This window comes from Triticum aestivum, chromosome 5B, assembly GCF_018294505.1.
Source record: "Triticum aestivum cultivar Chinese Spring chromosome 5B, IWGSC CS RefSeq v2.1, whole genome shotgun sequence".
In the NCBI taxonomy this organism is placed as follows: domain Eukaryota; kingdom Viridiplantae; phylum Streptophyta; class Magnoliopsida; order Poales; family Poaceae; genus Triticum; species Triticum aestivum.
In genome coordinates, this window is record NC_057807.1 from 506,741,396 (window position 1) to 506,763,588 (window position 22,193).

A 22,193-nucleotide genomic window follows, 5' to 3' on the forward strand; every position below is an offset into this window, starting at 1 on the left:
TCAAGTTAGTTTTGTTAGGGTTTGATCCCTAGTATCCACTATGTTTTGAGATTGATGTTGCTATGACTTCGCTATGCTTAATGCTTGTCACTAGGGCCCGAATGCCATGATTTCAGATCTGAACCTATTATGTCTTCACGAATATATGTGAGTTCTTGATCCTATCTTGCAAGTCTATAGTCACCTATATGTGTTATGTTCCGACAACCCCGAAGTGACAATAATCGGGATACTTCTCAGTGATGACCGTAGTTTGAGGAGTTCATGTATTCACTATGTGTTAAAGCTTTGGTCCGGTACTCTATTAAAAGGAGGCCTTAATATCCCTTAGTTTCCAATAGGACCCCGCTGCCACGGGAGGGTAGGACAAAAGATGTCATGCAAGTTCTTTTCCATAAGCACGTATGACTATATTCAGAATACATGCCTACATTACATTGATGAACTGGAGCTAGTTCTGTGTCACCCTATGTTATAGCTATTACATGAGGAATCGCATCCGGCATAATTATCCATCACTGATCCAATGCCTACGAGCTTTTCACATATTGTGCTTCGCTTATTTACTTTTCCGTTGCTACTGTTACTACTACAAAACTGCTATCTTACTTTTGCCACTGTTACCATTACTATCATACTACTTTGCTTCTAAATACTTTGATGCAGATATTAAGTTATCCAGATGTGGTTAAATTGACAACTCAACTGCTAATACTTAAGAATATTCTTTGGCTTCCCTTGTGTTGAATCAATAAATTTGGGTTGAATACTCTACCCTCGAAAGCTGTTGCGATCCCCTACACTTGTGGGTTATCATCAGGCAGCTAGGCCAGAGAGACAAATGAGAGCGTTCAGAGAAGTCACCGATGAAGTGGCCCTCCAAGACTTGGGGTGGTCAGGCACAACGTACACCTGGGACAATCGGCAGGCGGGTGACGCGAATGTCAAGGCGAGGCTGGATAGAGCCCTTGCCAATGAAGAGTTCCGGCAACATTTTCAATACATTAGAATCAGGCACATTCCTTCTATTGAATCGGATCATTGCTTTGTTGTACTGGAGATACGGGAAAAGCTTGTGAACATGTCACGAGCAAAGAGACAATGCAGATACGAGAACGTATGGTCATCGCATGTGGACTATGACCGTATTGTTGCTGCTGCGTGGCAAGAGGCAAGTAGAGGGCCGTGCCTCGAAGGTATTGCAGACTCATTGAATCATCTAAAGGCGACGCTTGAACCTTGGGGGACCCGCGAGTTTGGCTGCTTAACTCGCTGAGTCAGACAGTTGCAGAAAAGACTCGATAATCTAAGGTGTCGTTCAGTGGGACGGGGGCCAATGGAGGAGGAAAAAACAGTGGTATGACAGCTGCACGAGGCCCCCCACCGGGAGGAGATCTGGCTACGGCAGCGGTCCCGTGTCCCCTGGTTGCGAGAAGGCGATCACAACACTGCATAATTTCAAGCTCAGGCGGCACAAAGGAAGCGTATTAACAAGATACAAGGGCTATGTTGAGCGGACGGCTCAGTGTGCGCAAATGAAGAGGAAGATAAGACCGAGGTTCAGTCATTCTATCCAAATTTGTATGAATCCCAAGGTTTTGTGGATTTAGCCGAGCTGCTCAATCATGTTCCAGTAAAGGTCACTGGTGCCATGAATGTGGAGTTAACAAAACCCTATACGACGGCAGAAGTCAGGACAACTTTATTTCAAATGGCTCCCTCCAAAGCACCGGGGGTAGACAGCTTTACTGCGGGGTTTTATCAGCGTCACTGGAGCTTATTAGGTGAAGCGGTAACCACGTTAGTGTTGGATTTTCTTAACGGAGGAGAACCACCAGTGGGTTTGAACGACACCTCCATCACTTTGATCCCCAAGGTACGGCATCCTCAGTCTATCTCGCAATATAGACCCATTGCACTCTGTTTGGTTCTTTATAAGATTGCGTCAAAATGTGTGACAAACTGAATGAGGGCATTCATGGACGAGATAATCAGTGAAGAGCAAAGCGCGTTTGTTCCTGGACGGCTTAACAGACAATGTCTTAGTTGCATATGAAAGTGTGCACACAATGAGAAGGCGGAAGAAAGGAAAAAAACTATGCTTGTGCAATTAAACTAGACATGATGAAAGCCTATGACCGAGTCGAGTGGCATTTTCTTGAGCCTATTCTCACAAAGTTGGGCTTCAACATTGTCTTTGTCCGGCTGATCATGAAGTGTGTATCCTCAGTACGCTTCTCGTTCGGGTAAATGGTGAGTTGATGCCCTTCTTTACACCCTCGCGTGGGATGAGACAAGGTGACCCGGCGTCACCCTTCCTTTTTCTGATTTGCGCAGAGGGCTTCTCTTCTTTGCTGAAGTACTACAGTAATGGGCATATCGACAGAGGCATAAGAGTGAGTTACAGATCACCGTGGGTTACACACTTGCTTTTTGCTGACGATGGCTTGATCTTCATTAGTGCAAACACCCAAAGTGCAGAGAGACTGAATGACATCCTGAGAATCTATGGTGAATCATCGGGTCAGTGTGTTAACCGTACTAAGAGCGCCATTTACTTCAGCTCTAACACACCGACCCAGCTCAAGCAACAACTAAAAGCGGTCCTCAATATTGACGTGGAGGCCTTTAGAGAGCGTTAATTGAGGCTTCCCACTGCGGTCGGCCGCATCAGTAGCGGAACATTCGATCACATCGGGGAGAGAGCTCGCAGAAAGATACAGGGATGGTCTGATAAATTACTTGCATGTGCAGGTCGCGGAACGTTGTTGAAATCAGTTGTCCAAGCGATTCCCACATACTCTATGAGTACATTTTTATTGACGAAGAAGGTGTGCAAGAGCCTGACTTCACCAATGGCCAAATATTTCTAGAGCAGCTCCATTGACAAAAATGCGTGGCATTGGGTGTCCTGGAAGAATTTGGCTACACCAAAGTGCCAAGGTGGTATGGGGTTTCGTGACCCCCATCCGTTCAATCTTGCGCTACTCGGGAAGCACGTTTGGCGCTTTATGACTAACCCTAATTCTCTGTGCGCAAGGCTAATGAAAGGTCGCTACTTTCCTGACACAGATTTCTTGCATGCTTCTATCCCCAAATCAGTGTCAGCTACTTGGCGAGCTATTATTGCTGGCAGAGAAGCTTTGCAAGTGGGCCTTATCAAAAGAGTGGGAGACAGGAGCTCCATTGATGTGTGGACTGATAAGTGGATTCCCGGGACCATATCTATGAAACCTTTGCTGAAGCCTCAAAACACTAATGTTCAGACAGTCTCGGATCACATCGATACTGAAAACTGGTCGTGGAGGCAGGAATTGATCAGGACAACCTTCATCGCCCCGGATGCTGATGCCACTCTTAATATCCCAATCAGGAGAGGGGGAGGAGAGGATTTTTATGCTTGGGCCTTTGAACGACCAGGCAACTACACTGTTAAATCTGTGTACCGTGCTCTAGTGACTCAGAACGAGCGCATTGCTCTAGAGGAAGGGACGGCTACCGGTGCTTCAAGAGATGATAAACAGATATGGACGGCCTTGTGGAAACTCAAAGTGATCCCAAAGGTACGAGCGTTCTGGTGGAGGGTACTGAGAGGGATCCTACCAGATGAATGCACTCGAAAGTATCGCCATATTGCAGTCTTAGACACTTGCAAAATTTGCTTGGCAAGAGAGGAGGATCTCATGCATGCGCTCATTCAATGCTCTCATGCACGACATTTCTAGAATGAAGCTTGTGCTTGGTTTGATCTGCGGCTTCCTCGGCTACACCCACAATCGTGGGCCAAAGATATACTATGCGGAGATCGGATAAGAGATGAAGATCGAGCAAAGATTATTACCATCATGTGGACGATCTGGCATTCTCGCAACCGGATCAAGCATGGGGAAGAGGGGGGGAGACCCAACAGCTGCTATCAGGTCGACCAGAGAGGCCCTGGCGCTGCTGGAGTTACCCCGGAATGAACCGAGTGTTCAACCAGGTCATGGATGGCGGCGGCCCGAACCAGGTATGATCAAAATAACAACGGATGGTGCACTCAATGTGGTGGATGGTCGAGGAGGCGCGGGTGGCATAGCCCGCTCCGAGTCCGCGCTACCGGGAGCTTTGTGCAAACCGTTTGGTAATATTTCAGATCCACTGATTATGGAAGCTCTATCAATGCGAGAAGGAGCGCCTTTTGCAAAACTTCTAGGCCTATCGCATGTGATAATGGAGACTGACTGCCAGGAGTAAGTGCAACTCTGGTATACCCATCACAGTTCACGCTAGATTGTGGCTTCTATTCTAGATGAAATAGGAGAGCTAGCTTTTGATTTTTTCAGTTTTTGAGATTCAATATGTAAACAGGTCAACAAACTTACTGACACATCTCTGTGCGAAACATGCATGCACTTTGAATGTGACCGATTGTTGGCTTGAGGAGACCCCTATCTTCTTGGTAACCAGCCTCCTGGCTGATTGCCCGGGAAACACTTCTGTTAAATAAAGCTCTCTGATTTGCTAAAATAAAAAATGCGGTGGTGTACGCGTCACCGAAGGACGACGAGGAGCTAGGGTCCAAGAAGACGCAACGCGACAACGTGCAGCCGGGCGCCGTGGATCGGCGCGCGGAGTAACTAGCCGCGACCAGAGCCAACGTGAGCAATCGAGTGTGCTCTACCACTAGCAGACGGCGGCAGCCCGGGCGGAGGGTTTCGCTGTTTCCCAACAAGTTGCTAGTGTGCTACTAGTACTGTTTGCCTGCCTGCCTGACACGGCTACACACAGGATTGTTGCAGAAGACGGGCGTGCAGGGGATCGTCCAGCTTTCCCGTTTCCCCCGGCTGCATCCCATTAATGGCAAGTGCACGTCTCGGGATGGAGTATGAACCGGACAAGCACAACGTCCCAAGGGCTTGTAGCACGACGAACCAACCCACCACCAGGGGACCCATCCACCTCAACTGCGGGTAGTACAAATTTGCAGCAGGCCCGTTGAAAAGGAAGCCGAATTGGCCGACCGCACAGGCCCCGAAAATTTTGAGGCCCCCAGTTCAGAAAATATTAGTACGTGTATATGAGAAAAAGGACCCAGCAAACCAACACTCAGGCAGCCCATCCTAGCACTTCTCATTAGGCCTTATACAATGGGAGGTGTTTAAGGAGGTGTTTAGAAAAATAAATCAGGTTTTTCTTAAGCACCGGTGCTTATTTGTACAGGATAGACGCTTAACTAAGCGTCTCTTCTGTAGAAATAGGCACCGGTGCTTCAGAAAAATCCGGTTTATTTTTCTAAGCATCTCTTTAAGTCCTTGTACAATGAGAGATGCTTAGGGGAGGTGCTTAAAGAAATAAACCAGGCTTTTCTTAAGCACTGGTGCTTATTTGTACAAGATAGACGTTTAACTAAGCGTCTCTCCTGTAGAAATAGGCATCGTGCTTCAGAAAAATCGGGTTTGTTTTTCTAAGCATCTCTCATTGTACAGGGCCTAAGCATCTCCCATTGTACAAAGCCTTAGCAACCAAATACTAGCTCCTCAAAAGAAAAAGCAACCAAATATACTACATGGTTCTCAAAAAAAAAAATTAATGCACGCACGCCTGAGTGTTGGTTTGCTGGCCCTTTTTGAGGAACTAGTATTTGGTTGCCAACGGGAAGTGCTAGGATGGGCTGGCTGAGTGTTGGTTTTTTTGGTAGAAAATGAGGTCGGTTTATAAGTTTATTGCTTCAGTACCATCTTTACTACTATTTTACAATTAGTATTCGGTATACTTTCAAAAATTGTATCAAATAACACATATTCGAAGTTATATAGTTAAAATGAGAGTATGCTTTACATACATTAGTTCTTCAGTTATATGATTTAAAAAAAATTAGGGCCCTACTTTGATTCTTGCCCTGGGTGTTGGAAATATGCCCTATAGGCAATAATAAATTAGTTATTATTATTATATTTTCTTGTTCATGATAATCGTTTATATCCATGCTATAATTGTATCGATAGGAAACTCAGATACATGTGTGGGTACATAGACAACACCATGTCCCTACTAAGCCTCTAGTTGACTAGCTCGTTGGTCAGTAGATGGTTACGGTTTCCTGACCATGGACATTGGATGTCGTTGATAACGGGATCACATCATTATGAGAATGATATGATGGACAAGACCCAATCCTAAGCCTAGCACAAAGATCGTGTAGTTCGTATGCTAAAGCTTTTCTAATGTCAAGTATCATTTCCTTAGACCATGAGATTGTGCAACTCCCGGATACCGTAGGAATGCTTTGGGTGTACCAAACGTCACAACGTAACTGGGTGGCTATAAAGGTGCACTACAGGTATCTCCGAAAGTGTCTGTTGGGTTGGCACGAATCGAGACCGGGATTTGTCACTCCGGTTGACGGAGAGGTATCTCTGGGCTCACTCGGTAGGACATCATCATAATATGCACAATATGACCAAGGGGTTGATCACGGGATGATGTGTTACGGAACGAGTAAAGAGACTTGCCGGTAACGAGATTGAACAAGGTATCAGCATACCGACGATCGAATCTCGGGCAAATACAATACCGCTAGACAAAGGGAATTGTATACGGGATTGATTGAGTCCTTGACATCGTGGTTCATCCGATGAGATCATCGTGGAACATGTGGGAGCCAACATGGGTATCCAGATCCCGCTATTGGTTATTGACCGGAGAACATCTCGGTCACGTCTGCATGGTTTCCGAACCCGTAGGGTCTACACACTTAAGGTTCAGTGACACTAGGGTTGTAGAGATAATAGTATGCGGTAACCCGAATGTTGTTCGGAGTCCCGGATGAGATCTCGGACGTCACGAGGAGTTCCGAGTGGTCCGGAGGTAAAGATTTATATATAGGAAGTCCAGTTTCGGCCACCAGGAAAGTTTCGGGGGTCATCGATATTGTATCGGGACCACCGGAAGGGTCCCGGGGGTCCACCGGGTGGGGCCACCTATCCCGGAGGGCCCCATAGGCTGAGGGGGCGTGGGAACCAGCCCCTGGTGGGCTGGTGCGCCCCCCTTTGGGCCTCCCATGCGCCTAGGGTTAGAAACCCTAAGGGGTGGGGGCGCCTCCACCTGTCTTGGAGGCCAAGCCACCCCTAGGGCCGCCGCCCCCCTTCCTAGATGGGATCTACAAAGGGCCGGCGCCCTCCTTAGGCCCCTATATATAGTGGAGGGGAGGGAGGACAGCCGCACCTGAGTCCCTGGCGCCTCCCTCTCTCCCGTGGCACCTCTTCCTTCCCTCTTGCGCTTGGCGAAGCCGTGCCCGGATCCCGCTACTTCCACCACCACGCCGTCGTGCTGCTGGATCTCTATCAGCCTCTCCTCCCCTTGCTGGATCAAGAAGGAGGAGATGTCTCTCCCAACCGTATGTGTGTTGAACGCGGAGGTGCCGTCCATTCGGCGCTAGAATCATCGGTGATTTGGATCACGGCGAGTACGACTCCATCAGCCCCGTTCACTTGAACGCTTCCGTTTAGCGATCTACAAGGGTATGTAGATGCACTCTCCTCTCTCTCGTTGCTAGTCTCTCCATAGATAGATCTTGGTGTTGCGTAGAAAATTTTGAATTTCTGCTATGTTCCCCAACAGTGGCATCATGAGCTAGGTCTATTGCATAGATTCTTTGCACGAGTAGAACACAAAGTAGTTGTGGGCGTTGATTTTGTTCAATATGCTTACCGTTACTAGTCCAATCTTGATTCGGCGGCATTGTGGGATGAAGCGGCCCGGACCGACCTTACACATACACTTACGTGAGATAGGTTCCACCGACTGACATGCACTTGTTGCATAAGGTGGCTAGCGGGTGCCAGTCTCTCCCACTTTAGTCGTATCGGATTCTATGAAAAGGGTCCTTATGAAGGGTAAATAGCAATTGACATATCACGTTGTGGTTTTTGCGTAGGTAAGAAACGTTCTTGCTAGAAACCCATAGCAGCCACGTAAAACATGCAAACAACAATTAGAGGACGTCTAACTTGTTTTTGCAGGGTATGCTATGTGATGTGATATGGCCAAAAAGAATGTGATGAATGATATGTGATGTATGAGATTGATCATGTTCTTGTAATAATAGGAATCACGACTTGCATGTCGATGAGTATGACAACCGACAGGAGCCATAGGAGTTGCCTTTATTTATTGTATGACCTACGTGTCATTGAACAACGCCATGTAATTACTTTACTTTATTGCTAACCGGTAGCCATAGTAGTAGAAGTAATGAGTTGGCGAGACAACTTCATGGAGACACGATGATGGAGATCATGGTGTCATGCCGGTGATGATGATGATCATGGAGCCCCGAAGATGGAGATCAAAAGGAGCAAAATGATATTGGCCATATCATGTCACTATTTTGATTGCATGTGATGTTTATCATGTTTATGCATCTTATTTGCTTAGAACGACGGTAGTAAATAAGATGATCCCTCATTAAAATTTCAAGAAAGTGTCCCCCCTAACTGTGCACCGTTGCGAAAGTTCATTGTTTTGAAGCACCACATGATGATCGGGTGTGATAGATTCTAACATTCACATACAACGGGTGTAAGCCAGATTTACACACGCGAAACACTTAGGTTAACTTGACGAGCCTAGCATGTACAGACATGGCCTCGAAACACAAGAGACTGAAAGGTCGAGCATGAGTCGTATAGTAGATACGATCAACATGAAGATGTTCACCGATGATGACTAGTCCGTCTCACGTGATGATCAGACACGGCCTAGTTGACTCGGATCATGTAATCACTTAGATGACTAGAGGGATGTCTATCTAAGTGGGAGTTCATAAGATGAACTTAATTATCCTGAACATAGTCAAAAGGTTTTTTGCAAATTATGTCATTGCTCACGCTTTAGTTCTACTGTTTAGATATGTTCCTAGAGAAAATTTAGTTGAAAGTTGATAGTAGCAATTATGCGGACTGGGTCCGTAAACCGAGGATTGTCCTCGTTGCTTCGTAGAAGGCTTATGTCCTTAATGCACCGCTCGGTGTGCTGAACCTCGAACGTTGTCTGTGGATGTTGCGAACATTTGACATACACGTTTTGATAACTACGTGATAGTTCAGTTAAACGGTTTAGAGTTGAGGCACCAAAGACGATTTCGAAACGTCGCGGAACATATGAGATGTTTCGAGGGCTGAAATTGGGATTTCAGGCTCGTGCCCACGTCAAGAGGTATAAGACCTCCGATGATTTTCTTAGCCTGCAAATTAAGGGAGAAAAGCTCAATCGTTGAGCTTGTGCTCAGATTGTCTGAGTACAACAATCACTTGAATCGAGTGGAAGTTGATCTTCCAGATGAGATAGTGATGTTTCTCCAAAGTCATTGCCACAAAGCTACTATACCTTCGTGATGAACTATAACATATCAGGGATAGATATGATAATCCTTGAAGTATTCGCGATGTTTGACACCGTGAAAGTAGAAGTCAAGTAGGAGCATCAATTGTTGATGGTTAGTAAAACCACTAGTTTCAAGAAGGGCAAGGGCAAGAAGGGATGCTTCATGAAATGGCAAAACAGTTGCTGCTCTAGTGAAGACCCAAGGTTGAACCCAAACCCGAGACTAAGTGCTTCTGTAATGAGAGGAACGGACACTAAAGCAGAACCACCCTAGATACTTGGTAGATAAGAAGGCAGACAAGGTCGACGGAAGTATATTGGATATACATTATGTTAATGTGTAATTTACTAGTCCTCCTAGTAGCACCAGGGTATTAGATACCGGTTCGGTTGCTAAGTGTTAGTAACTCGAAATAAAAGCTACGGAATAAACGGAGACTAGCTAAAGGTGAGCTAACGATATGTGTTTCCAAGGTTGATATGATCAAGCATCGCACGCTCGCTCTACCATCGAGATTGGTGTTAAACCTAAATAGTTATTTGGTGTTTGCGTTGAGCATAGACATGATTGGATTATGTCTATCGCAATACGGTTATTCATAAGGAGAATAATGGTTACTCTGTTTATTTGAATAATACCTTCAATGGTCTTGCACCTAAAATGAATGGTTTATTGAATCTCGATCGTAATGATACACATGTTCATGCCAAAAGATACAAGATAGTAATGATAGTACCACCTACTTGTGGCACTGCCATGTAAGTCATATTGGTATAAAACGCATGAAGAAGCTCCATATTGATGGATCTTTGGACTCACTCGTTTTTGAAAAGTTTGAGACATGCGAACCATGTCTATTGGTATGTACGCATGAAGAAACTCCATGCAGATGGATCGTTTGGACTCACTTGATTTTGAATCACTTGAGACATGCAAATCATACCACATGGGCAAGATGACTGAAAAGCCTCGTTTTCAGTAAGATGGAACAAGATAGCAACTTGTTGGAAGTAACACATTTTGATGTGTGCAGTCCAATGAGTACTGAGGCATGCAGTGAATATCGTTATGTTCTTACTTCACAGATGATTCGAGTAGATGTTGAGTATATTTACTTGATGAAACACAAGTCTGAATTATTGAATGGTTCAAGTAATTTCAGAGTGAAGTTGAAGATCATTGTGACAAGAGGATAAAATGTCTATGATATGATCATAGAGATGAGTATCTGAGTTACGAGCTTTGGCACGTAATTAAGACATTGTGGAAATTGTTTCACAGTTAATACCGCCTGGAACACCAAAGTGTGATGGTGTGTCCGAACATCATAGTTGCACCCTATTGGATATGGTGCATACCATGATGTCTCTTATCGCTATCGTTCATGGGTTAGGCATTAGAGACAACCGCACTCACTTAAATAGGGCACCACGTAATTCCGTTGAGACGACACCGTTTGAACAATGGTTTGGAGAAACCTAAGTTGTCGTTTCTTAAAAGTTTGGGGCTGCGACGCTTATGTGAAAAAGTTTCAGGTTGATAAGCTCGAACCCAAAGCGGATAAAATGCATCTTCATAGGACACCCAAAACAGTTGGATATACCTCCTAATTCAGATCCGAAAGCAATAGGGATTGTTTCTTGAATCGAGTCCTTTCTCGAGGAAAAGTTTCTCACGAAAGAATTGAGTGGGAGGATGGTGGAGACTTGATGAGGTTGTTGAACCATCACTTCAATTAGTGTGTAGCAGGGCACAGGAAGTTGTTCCTGTAGCACCTACACCAATTGAAGTAGAAGCTTATGATAGTGATCATGAAACTTCGGATCAAGTCACTACCGAACCTCATAGGTCGACAAGGACGCGTACTACTTCAGAGTGGTACGCAATCCTGTCTTAGAGGTCATGTTGCTAGACAACAATGAACCTACGAGCTATGGAGAAGCGATGGTGGGCCCGGATTCTGACAAATGGCTCGAGGCCATAAAATCCAAGAAAGGATCCATGACTTTGGAAGAAATACTTGATGGTCGTAAGGCCGTTGGGTACAGATGGATTTTAAAAGGAAGACAGACAATGATGGTAAGTATCACCATTAAGAAAGCTCGACTTGTCGCTAAGATGTTTTCTGACAAGTTCAAGGAGTTGACTACGATGAGACTTTCTCACTCGAGGCGATGCTAAGAGTCTGTTGGGATTTTATTAGCAATTACTGCATGATTTATGAAATCTTGCAGATAAGATGTCAAATCATTGTTTCCTCGATGATATCCTTGAGGAAAGGTTGTATCTGATACAACCAGAAGGTTTTGTCAATCCTGAAGAACGCTAACAAATATGCAAAGCTCCAGCAATCCTTCTAAGGACTGGAGTAAGCATCTTGGAGTTGGAATGTACGCTTTGATGAGATGATCAAAGATTTTGGGTTTATACAAAGTTTATGAGAAACTTGTATTTCCAAAGAAGTGAGTGGGAGCAATTTCTGATGAGTATATGTTGTTGACATATTGTTGATCAGAAATGATGTAGAATTTCTGGAAAGCATATAGGGTTGTTTGAAAGGTGTTTTTCAATAGAAAACCTGGATTAAGCTACTTGAACATTGAGCATCAAGATCTATGAGGATAGATCAAAGACCGCTAAATGGTACTTTCAAATGAGCACATGCCTTGACATGATCTTGAAGGTGTTCAAGATGGATCAGTCAAAGAAGGAGTTCTTGCCTGGGTTGTAAGGTATGAAGTTAAGAGTTAAAGCTCGACCATGGCAGAAGAGAGAGAAAGGACAAAGGTCGTCCCCTATGCTTCAGATGTAGGCTCTATAGTATGCTATGCTGTGTACCGCACCGAAAGTGTGCCTTGCCATGAGTCATTCAAGGGGTACATGAATGATCCAGGAAAAGATCATTGGACAGCGGTCAAAATTGTCCTTGGAGTAAATAAGGACATGTTTCTCGATTATGGAGGTGATAAAGAGTTCGGCGTAAAGGGTTACGTCGATGCAAGCTTTAACACCTATCCGAGTGACTCTGAGTAGCAAACCGGATACGTATAGTGGAGCAACCATTTGGGATAGCTTCAAGTGGAGCATGGAAGCAGCATTTACATTATGACCTAGAGATTTGCGAAGTACACACGGATCTGAATGTTGCAGACCCGTTGACTAAAACCTCTCTCACAAGCAAAACATGATCAAACCCCAGAACTCATTGAGTCTTAATCACATGGTGATGTGAACTAGTTTAGTGACACTAGTAAACTCTTTGGATGTTGGTCGCATGGCGATGTGACCTATGAGTGTTAATCACATGGCGATGTGAACTAGATTATTGACTCTAGTGCAAGTGGGAGACTGTTGGAAATATGCCCTAGAGGCAATAATAAATTAGTTATTATTATTATATTTTCTTGTTCATGATAATCGTTTATTATCCATGCTATAATTGTATTGATAGGAAACTCAGATACATGTGTAGGTACATAGACAATACCATGTCCCTAGTAAGCCTCTAGTTGACTAGCTCATTGGTCACATTGGATGTCGTTGATAACGGGATCACATCATTAGGAGAATGATGTGATGGACAAGACCCAATCCTAAGCCTAGCACAAAGATCGTGTAGTTCGTATGCTAAAGCTTTTCTAATGTCAAGTATCATTTCCTTAGACCATGAGATTGTGCAACTCCCGGATACCGTAGGAATGCTTTGGGTGTACCAAACGTCACAACGTAACTGGGTGGCTATAAAGGTACACTACAGGTATCTCCGAAAGTGTCTGTTGGGTTGGCAAGAATCGAGACTGGGATTTGTCACTCCGGTTAACGGAGAGGTATCTCTGGGCCCACTCGGTAGGACATCATCATAATGTGCACAATGTGACCAAGGGGTTGATCACGGGATGATGTGTTACGGAACGAGCAAAGAGACTCGCCAGTAACGAGATTGAACAAGGTATCGGCATACCGACGATCGAATCTCGGGCAAGTACAATACTGCTAGACAAAGGGAATTGTATACGGGATTGATTGAGTCCTTGACATCGTGGTTCATCCGATGAGATCATCGTGGAACATGTGGGAGCCAACATGGGTATCCAGATCCCGCTGTTCGTTATTGACTGGAGAACGTCTCGGTCATGTCTGCATGGTTCCCGAACCCGTAGGGTCTACACACTTAAGTTCGGTGACACTAGGGTTGTAGAGATAATAGTATGCGGTAACCCGAATGTTGTTCGGAGTTCCGGATGAGATCCGGGACGTCACGAGGAGTTCCGGACCACTCCGGAGGTAAAGATTTATATATAGGAAGTCCAGTTTCGGCCACCGGGAAAGTTTCGGGGATCATCAGTATTGTACCGGGACCACCGGAAGGGTCCCGGCGGTCCACCGGGTGGGGCCACCTATCCCGGAGGGCCCCATAGGCTGAGGGGGCGTGGGAACTAGTCCCTGGTGGGCTGGTGCGCCCCCCTTTGGGCCTCCCACGCGCCTAGGGTTAGAAACCCTAAGGGGTGGGGGCGCCTCCACTTGTCTTGGAGGCCAAGCCACCCCTAGGGCCGCCGCCCCCACCCTAGATGGGATCTACAAGGGGCCGGCGCCCCCCTAGGCCCCTATATATAGTGGAGGGGAGGGAGGGCAGCCGCACCTGAGTCCCTGGCGCCTCCCTCTCTCCCGTGACACCTCTTCCTTCCCGCTTGCGCTTGGCGAAGCCCTGCCGGGATCCCGCTACTTCCACCACCACGCCGTCGTGCTGCTGGATCTCTATCAACCTCTCCTCCCCTTGCTGGATCAAGAAAAAGGAGATGTCTCTCCCAACCGTATGTGTGTTGAACGCGGAAGTGCCGTCCGTTCGGCACTAGGATCATCGGTGATTTGGATCACGACGAGTACGACTCCATCAACCCCGTTCACTTGAAAGCTTCCGCTTAGCGATCTACAAGGGTATGTAGATGCACTCTCCTCTCTCCCGTTGCTAGTCTCTCCATAAATAGATTTTGGTGTTGCGTAGAAAATTTTGAATTTCTGCTACGTTCCCAACACTGGGCCCCTAATTTTCTAGAGACAGTCCTGTTTGCAAGTCTTAACAAGTTGAATACTATTATATTTTCAAGGACACAATTAGCAATAGATTTCCTTTTTTATTTTATTAAGGCTGCCCCAAAATTCATTTTAACCGAAAAGAATCTAACTACAGCAATGTATGTACTCTTCTGCAATAGCTTTTCAAAAAACTTACATACTCCATGTTCTCTTCACGCAGTTACTGGTTCTGTCATAGTACATAACTATTTCGTAGAAGTTGTGTGCACGACATTCTTTTTGTGTGTGAAGGACAATTTTGACCTAACTGAGTCTTTAAACACTACTTTAAAACAAAGGGATACACCATTTCATGATTTCTGAAATTGCACATATTTTTCTATGAATCAAAAAGGCCCTAAGTTACTAGGTTGGGTCAACCATGTAAGGTGGTCTAGGAACCTTGATATAAACTTTATTGTGTTTGGAGTGCTTTGTACTTTTGGTGAATTTTCATAGTAGATTCGAGTGACATGTAAGCATGCTTTCCGTCGAAGCAAAAGGTCGCGAATGAACACAACGTTTTGGCATGTAAACTCTGGCATCTCAAATATTGGACCCCAAAAATGACAATTTTTTAAGAGAAAAGTATACCTTTTGTCCATCAACTCTTGGCATAGTCTTGATTTGATCCGTCAACTCTAAAAACGGACGAGTTGCACCCTTACCTCTTCAAACCGGACAAATTTAGTCCCTTGAACCAGCCAAGCAATATTCATGCTAAGTCAACATGGTTTTGACCAAACATGGTCTAGTGGCAATTTCTCTGTCGATGGGATGGGCTCGGCAGGACTCCGTCACTGGACACCTGGCGCATGGCAGTGACCTCCGGGAAATCCTATTCGCCGCTCGCTGCGGCAAACTGTCGAGCGATCGCACAGGGGCAGCGCAGCGAGCGAAGAAATGGGCCGGCCCACACATAATGCGTCCAAACCGGTTTTGGGAATCTTCCAGAAGGTTCCCTAAACCGGGTTTTTTTCCTGTATCGTTTTTTCCTGGTTCTTTTTCGGCGTTCTATCATTTTTTTATTTCTCTTTTTTTCGTTTCTGTTTCTTTTTCATTTTTTCGTTTTTTGTTTCTTGTTTCACTTTCTTTTTCAAGTTTATTTTTCTTTTTCAGAATATGTTCATAGTTTTACAAAATGTTTATGATTTTCTTTTTTATTTCCTTTTCTTTTCTTCTCTTCATTTAAAAAAAATAAAATATTTAAATTTTGTTCGTGTTACCAAAAAATGTTCTCAAAATTCAAAATTTGTTCTCGTTACACAACAAAGTACAAAACTTCTGAAATTCAGAAAATGTACTGAATTTCAATTTTTTGTTCACATATTCAAAAAATGTTCGCGCTTCCAAATTTGTTCGGGATTTTTCAAAATTTCTCTCCGTTTCAAAAATTGTTCTCAAGATTCAAAAAATGTTCGTGCATTAGAAAATTGTTCGGACTTCGAAATTTGTTCGGAATTTTTCAAAATTTCTCTCCGTTTCAAAATATGTTCTCAAGATTCAAAAAATGTTCGTGCTTCAAAAAATTATTCGTGCTTCCAAATTTGTTCAGGATTTTTTAAAACTGTTCACCATTTCAAAAAAATTTCTCAAGATTCAAAATATATTCGTTTTTACTGTTTGTTTTCTTTCTTTGGTTTCTTATTTCTTTTTCTTTTTCTTTTCTCTTTTTTTTCAAAATATTCAAATTTTGTTTGCCTTTCCATAAAATGTTCAGTTTTTTAGAAATTGTTCTCAAAATTCAAAAATTGTTCTCGTTACAAAAAAAGTGCAAAACTTTCGAAATTAATATAATGTACCGGACTTCAATTTTTTTTGTTCAGGTTTTCAAAAAATGTTTGCGCTTCCAAATATATTCGGGATTTTTCAAATTTGTTCTCTATTTCAAAATTTGTTCTCAATATCCAAAAAATGTTCGTGCTTTAATAAATTGTTCGCGCTTCCAAATTTGTTCTACGTTTCAAAAATTGGTCTCAAGATTCAAAAAAAAAAGTTCATGCTTTGAAAAAAAATCCGTGCTTCCAAGTTTGTTCTCTGTTTCAAATTTTGTTCTCAAGATTAAAATAATGTCCGTTTCTTTAAAAAATGTTCATGTTCAAATTTTGTTCTCAAATTTCCTCGCTTACAAATTTGTTCTCTGATTCAAAATTTGTTCTCAAGATTAAAAAAATGTTCGTGCTTTAAAAAATGTTCATGTACAAATTTTGTTCTCTAAATTCAAAAAATGTTCGGGATTTTAAAAAATGTTCAGTTTATCAAAAATTTGTTCAAGCCTTTTAGTTTTTCTTCTAAAATTTGGAAAATATTCGCTTTTTAAGAAACACCTGCTCAAAATAATTTTCGTGTTAGGAATTTCAGAAAATGTTTGGGCCTCCTTTACATTTATCTCCGCACGCCATATCAAATCAAGGAAGGTTGTCTATCGCGATGGCTATGCTCGTTCGTTGAAAGTTGGAGGTCCCTGGTTCGATCCCTCTCTCGAGCAGAGTCCAGGAGCTCTGGCGGAGCTTAGGCAAGGATGAATGGGCCATGGCCTGCCCAACCCAGCCGACAATGGGGAAGGATGAGATGAAATATGGGCCTTAAGTACAAGTGCTATGTGTAATTCCTTAGTCCGGCCCATCCAGCCTTTTTCTTGTAGCTCCGCCATTGTCTAGGAGCAAAGGTGCACGCACTTAACGATGCTCAGGTGCCCCGCCATCTATTTCCGGGAAGCTTGCCGGCAAGGCCAGCGGTGGACAGAGTCGAGGTTAGAGAGGCAAGGGAGGCCCATGAGCGTTGACTATGACATCGGCGACAAACAGCGAGGCATAGAGCTCGTGGGGACGAGTGGCAACAAGGGAACGACTCTGGAAACTTCGGAGGGAGCTCTGGGTGGAGAGGAGGTCGGGGAGGAGGGGTGGGGCTTGTCGAAAGAGGAGATCGGGTAACGACGGAGGTGCACAACAGTTTCACAATGACGTGGCAATTTTGTCAGGCAGTTTCACAATGAGGTGGCGGTTTCAATAGTTGGGGGGGGGGGGGGGGGAATTTGTCCGGTTTCGAAGTTGGGTGTCCAAATCAGACTTTGCCAAGGGTTGAGAGACGATATACTTTCCTCAAATTTGAAAGATTAGGTCCAGAATTTGCCAAAATGACAAGTTTTGAAAGGTTGGCACGATATGGGTACCAACAAATTGTTGGCCTTTTTTCTCTTACCGACATATTAACAACACACTAAGCAGGGAAGAGAACTTTTGGCTCTCGGGTGCCTACCATCTTATATGCAAAAAAGTTATTAATTTCAGAAAAAGTCAACAAAAAATCTGAATCTTTTCTGGAATCAAACACGATCTAGTAATGTACTCGTATAAAATGTTCAGCCAAGGAATGATTCTTGTTGACTTCAAGGAAAAAACTAATTTATGACGACAATAGAGCGTGAATAGTACTCCCTGGATACAATGAAAGTCATTCCCTAGTGAATCGTTTTATATGAGTACAATACTTGATCATGTTTGATTTCAGAAAAATTTCGAAATCTTTTGACTTGTTTTTAGTTACTAAATTATTTTTGCATGCTCGCACCGAGAGCACCAGTGTATTTCACCACTAAAGAATAAAAGGTTAAATCTCCCAAAGGAGCAAAAATAAGGCGAACGCAGAAAGAAACAGATAAGAATGTTAATCATCTCACACGTATGTCTAGCACATAAATAAGCTCCTTCCACTAGGCTTCGGTACATTTAATTTTACTGCACATAACACAGGAGATCCCAAGACATTAAACATTCAGATAGCCCACGAGCTAAACCTCACTGGCTAGACGCATACTACCCATACTGGACTACTCGTAGTACGCCTGCCTGGACTAGTAGTACTTGCTTCTAAGATTCATGCTTAAACACGGAGACACAACCAAATAGTCATGGAAATTCATATCTCTCTTTTTTTTAGAGAGAATGGAAATTCATAACTGAGCCAACCTCTATCTCCCGTTCTATCAATCGATGACATTGGCATTGGCATGACATAGAATAGATAGAATGCAAGATAGAGGTCTAACACGGCCGGTGTGCAGCGAGCGAACAAGGTCAGCGGAGACGACGACGACGGACCACCGCACAGCCGATGGTGCGCTCCGCCGTCTGCCGGAGGCCGTCCCTGGGAGGCCCGAAGCGCACCGGCAGGAACTCCTTGTTGTTGCCACATGGGAATAGCGAGCGGGAGAAGTGCGCCGCCAGCGCGTCCACTCCCTGCAATGCAAAATCCAGGCCGGAGCAACCAAACATCCATTTCTGGCTTCGTTAGCACAGCCAGGTACTCGAGTATTCTACTAGAATACCAGTGTTCATGCCGGAGAAGAAGAAGATGGGTACCTGGATGTGGGCGTGCACGACCTCGCAGACCTTGGCGGAGCCCGTCCAGTGGTGGCCGTGGAGGAACGCGTAGAGCCGCCGTGCGGCCGTCGGCGTCGTCATGTTGACGAACGCATAGCCTTTGTTGCATTTTGTCCTGCCCGGTGCAAACGCAAATCGGTTGTGGTCAGCTGCAAGCTCAGAACAGGCGAAAGCCCTACACGAGCAGTAGTAGTACAAAGATGGGGATTGGTGTACTAGTACCTAAAATCGATTGGAAGGTATAGGAAGTCGTACTCCGACTTCGCGACGGCGGCGCCGCCGCCTCGGGGGTGACATCGAAGCATGTTCTCCTCCGCGCAATGCTGGTCCAAGATGGCCATCAACCTCCGTTTCCTTCGAGGGGAGAAAAAATAAACTTGAAGCAAGACTGAAGCAACAATCAAGAACATCCGTACAATCAAGAACCTCAGCAAGATTGAAGCAAGAAACAAGAAATATAGGAAGAACTAACATGAAACTATTGGGGATGTTGCAGATCATGACGGATGTCTTCTTGCTTCTTCCGTGGAAGGGTGGTTTGCTGCCTGCGACGCCAGAAGACGGAGGCGGAAGCGCCGCGCTCCTCCTCCAGAGCGCGAGGACCGAGCGAGGGGAGGGGTCGTCTTCAACCTCTGCCATCGGGGGCTCGACGTCGCCGTCTTCTAGGATCTCCGTGATGCTGCAGCGCGTCGCCGGCAGCGGCGGCTTGAGGGCCGGGTTGTAGTACAGCGCCATCGGAAAAGGCGGCGGAGGAGGCATGTGCAGCCAAGGTAAGAACGGTAGCGCGGCCACTCCCACAGTGTAGGCACTACCCATCGGAGCGAGCCAGCCGTCGCAGCCCACAGCCAGCCCGCACGAAGGCGGCAGCGGGGGAGGTGGGTACGGGTACTGCGGCCGGAAGGGACAGCACAGCGGCAGCGCGAACGGAGCCGCGGAACAGAGCTGAGAGGGGGAGAAGGCCACGGGACCGGTCCCAGGAGCGGCAGGGTGCAGGAGCGAGGTTGAGTAGGCAGCCATGGCTTCTTTTCTCTTGCTTCTTTCACCGGTGCAGATGCAGTGAGTGGGAAGAACGAGAGTGGGCTCGAGGAACTGGAGAAGCACCTGCGCAGGACGGTTCTTCTACTGCATCCCTCGGTCGGTCACTCACATTTCGAGCTTTTACAACATTTTTTTAGGGGAGCTTTTGCAGCATTATACTCAGTTTTTTTCTTTTTCTTTTCTTCTGATAAATATCTCGAACGATTAAACTGGAGAAATGTTATCTGACTAACGTCAGATTTTTGTCTCTCCAGTGAATGCTTCGTTTGCCATCGTATCACTCGCACATATCTTGATGCTACGTAATTCGCCACATCAGTCTTTTTAGTAGTTCACTTCTTCAATGCACACGTGAACGCTTCCCACTTATCTTTTTTCTCGCTAGAGGTAGATAACCTTAGGCGGGTACTGGGCGCCGGTGCGCCGGCCCAAACTTTGGGCCGGTCGAACCTACACCGCCGGATTGGCGTAAAAGAAATCGTTTGTCTTCCCCCACCCAGAAAAGCTTTCTTCTAAAAACGACGGCAAGTAAAGCTCCGCCTCCATCAGAGGGCGACGTGCAGCTCCTGCTCGCGAGGCGCGAGCGGTAACCCTGCCGGCCGATGAAGGATCTCTGGCAGCATCCCGGCACCACCCCCAATAACCGCAACAGCTCAGGTCCCTATATCTTAAAAAAAACGGCTGCAGCCCCTGCGCCACAAGATGAAGATCCCGTCCAGTTCGATGATTGCAGCTCTGCCGTCGTCCTCCGTTTACGCTTAGCTCCTTATCGACATTGCTCGGCCATTCGCGGTCACCCTTCCCGATCTAGAACCCGATGCACCTCCATGATCATCTCGAGGAAGAAAGCCAGTTCCAGCAAACGTGGACACCGGTTCCAGCAATCCCCACAGCTGGTTGCAACATTCCGTCACGCCGGTGACACCGATTCCAGCATCCATGGTCGTGTTCCAGCAAACAGAACCTCCATTAACCGGTTGAAGCAAAAAAAATATTTGGTTCCAACAAAATTTAACGCCTGTTCCAGCGAAAAGTCTCTAAACTAGCAAAAGACTTCAGTAAGTTGATTGTAGCAAAAAAAATAGCGAATTCCAACAAAAAAGGATGCTGGTTGCGAAACATTTCCCCTGATTGTGCAATGGTGGCCAAAGATTTCTTGAATCCATGGTTGAAGCTTTTTCAATCTGCCGTTGAAGCTTTTCTTTCAACGGTTCCAACTTTTCCAGTTTGCCAATGTTCAGTTGAAGCTTTTTTGTCTACTGCATGTAGCTTTTTACGGCAACGGATGTAGCTCGGGGCAGCTCTGGTTGCAGCTTAGTCTTCCCGAGGTTCCAGATCGACCACAAGCTGGTTCCAGTAAAAATGGACGCCGGTCGCAGCTTTTTTGGCTGCTGGTTGTAGCTCGCTTACCTGCCCCCACAAACAGCGCCCGCCTCCTCTCGCGGGAGCCGTGAGCGCTCAAATTTGCAGTGATGTGACCTCCCGTGCCAATGGAGATAGAAGTGTGGCAGCGGTGGTGTGGCTCGCCATGCCCCACAGGAGAGAGAAGAAGGAACGAGAGGAAGAAAGAAAACCAGAGGAAAGAGATGACAGTGCCATCGCGAGAGAAGAAAGTAAAATAGAAAGGGAAGGGATTATGGCGGGCCCAGTGACTAGTCAACTTACCTGAGCGAGACGCGGGCCGCTGGATGGCACGGGATCGCACGGCGCGCGCCCGACCGGCGCAGTTTTCGGCCGGCTCGCCGTATACAAACATTTCCCATAACCTTAGGTCTTGTCTCACCCCCTCCCACTCATTGCTCTCTTTGCTCCCGTCGCACTGCTCACGCACCTCTATCGAAGTCGTCAACGACAGCCATGGCACGACCAGTGTCTCTTCCCCCACACCCTTTTGGCTAGAGCATCGATGCGTGCTACCTCGTCGTGCCCCTCGTCGTATCTCACCGACCTCCTATTTCCTCTTGCCATGGCTGCGCGCTTCCTTGATGTGGCCCTCCGGCCAGTGCTTCGACCCCATGCTCGTCGCCAACGTCCCCACCAAGCGCGTGCTCAACCGTGTCGATCGCCGCGTCGAGGAAGCTTTCTTCCGCAAGCTCAGCGCTCCGCGGAGGCAGATGTGCAGTAGCCAACACAAACACTTGACATGGCAACAACCTCATTTGGCGCAAGTTGTGCGGACCTCGTCATACGTCGCCCCATCAGTATCCTCGCCGTCACCGTCGTTCCTCCGCGCCGTGTCACGGCCTCCGACACCCCCCGGTTCCTCCTCTGCAAGTTGCGGTTCGTTGCGGCGCTATTTTGACTTCTCCGACGCCATAAGTAGTCTGGTCCCG

The 22,193-nt window shown here is 45.8% G+C and overlaps 1 protein-coding gene across 1 annotated transcript; it reads right to left on the reverse strand.

Annotated features, from left to right (window-relative positions):
- Window positions 1-18,167: 18,167 nt before the first annotated feature.
- Window positions 18,168-19,891, reverse strand: LOC123116636 (protein MEI2-like 6). Its single transcript, XM_044537574.1, has 4 exons — window positions 19,295-19,891; window positions 19,045-19,176; window positions 18,802-18,937; window positions 18,168-18,678 (listed from the first exon to the last, which is right to left on the reverse strand). The coding sequence occupies exons 1-4, from the start codon at window positions 19,837-19,839 to the stop codon at window positions 18,517-18,519; spliced, it is 975 nt and encodes a 324-aa protein (XP_044393509.1). The 5' UTR covers window positions 19,840-19,891; the 3' UTR covers window positions 18,168-18,516.
- Between the last annotated feature and the right edge of the window lie 2,302 nt (window positions 19,892-22,193).

Excerpts from the sequence above, each read along its gene's own strand:
- LOC123116636 (XM_044537574.1), bottom strand. The coding sequence starts at position 19,839 with ATGGCTGCCTACTCAACCTCGCTCCTGCACCCTGCCGCTCCTGGGACC. Across the intron at positions 18,938-19,044 it reads TACCTTCCAATCGATTTTAG|GACAAAATGCAACAAAGGCT; the intron begins GTACTAGTACAC and ends TGCACCGGGCAG. Across the intron at positions 18,679-18,801 it reads TCGTGCACGCCCACATCCAG|GGAGTGGACGCGCTGGCGGC; the intron begins GTACCCATCTTC and ends TTTGCATTGCAG.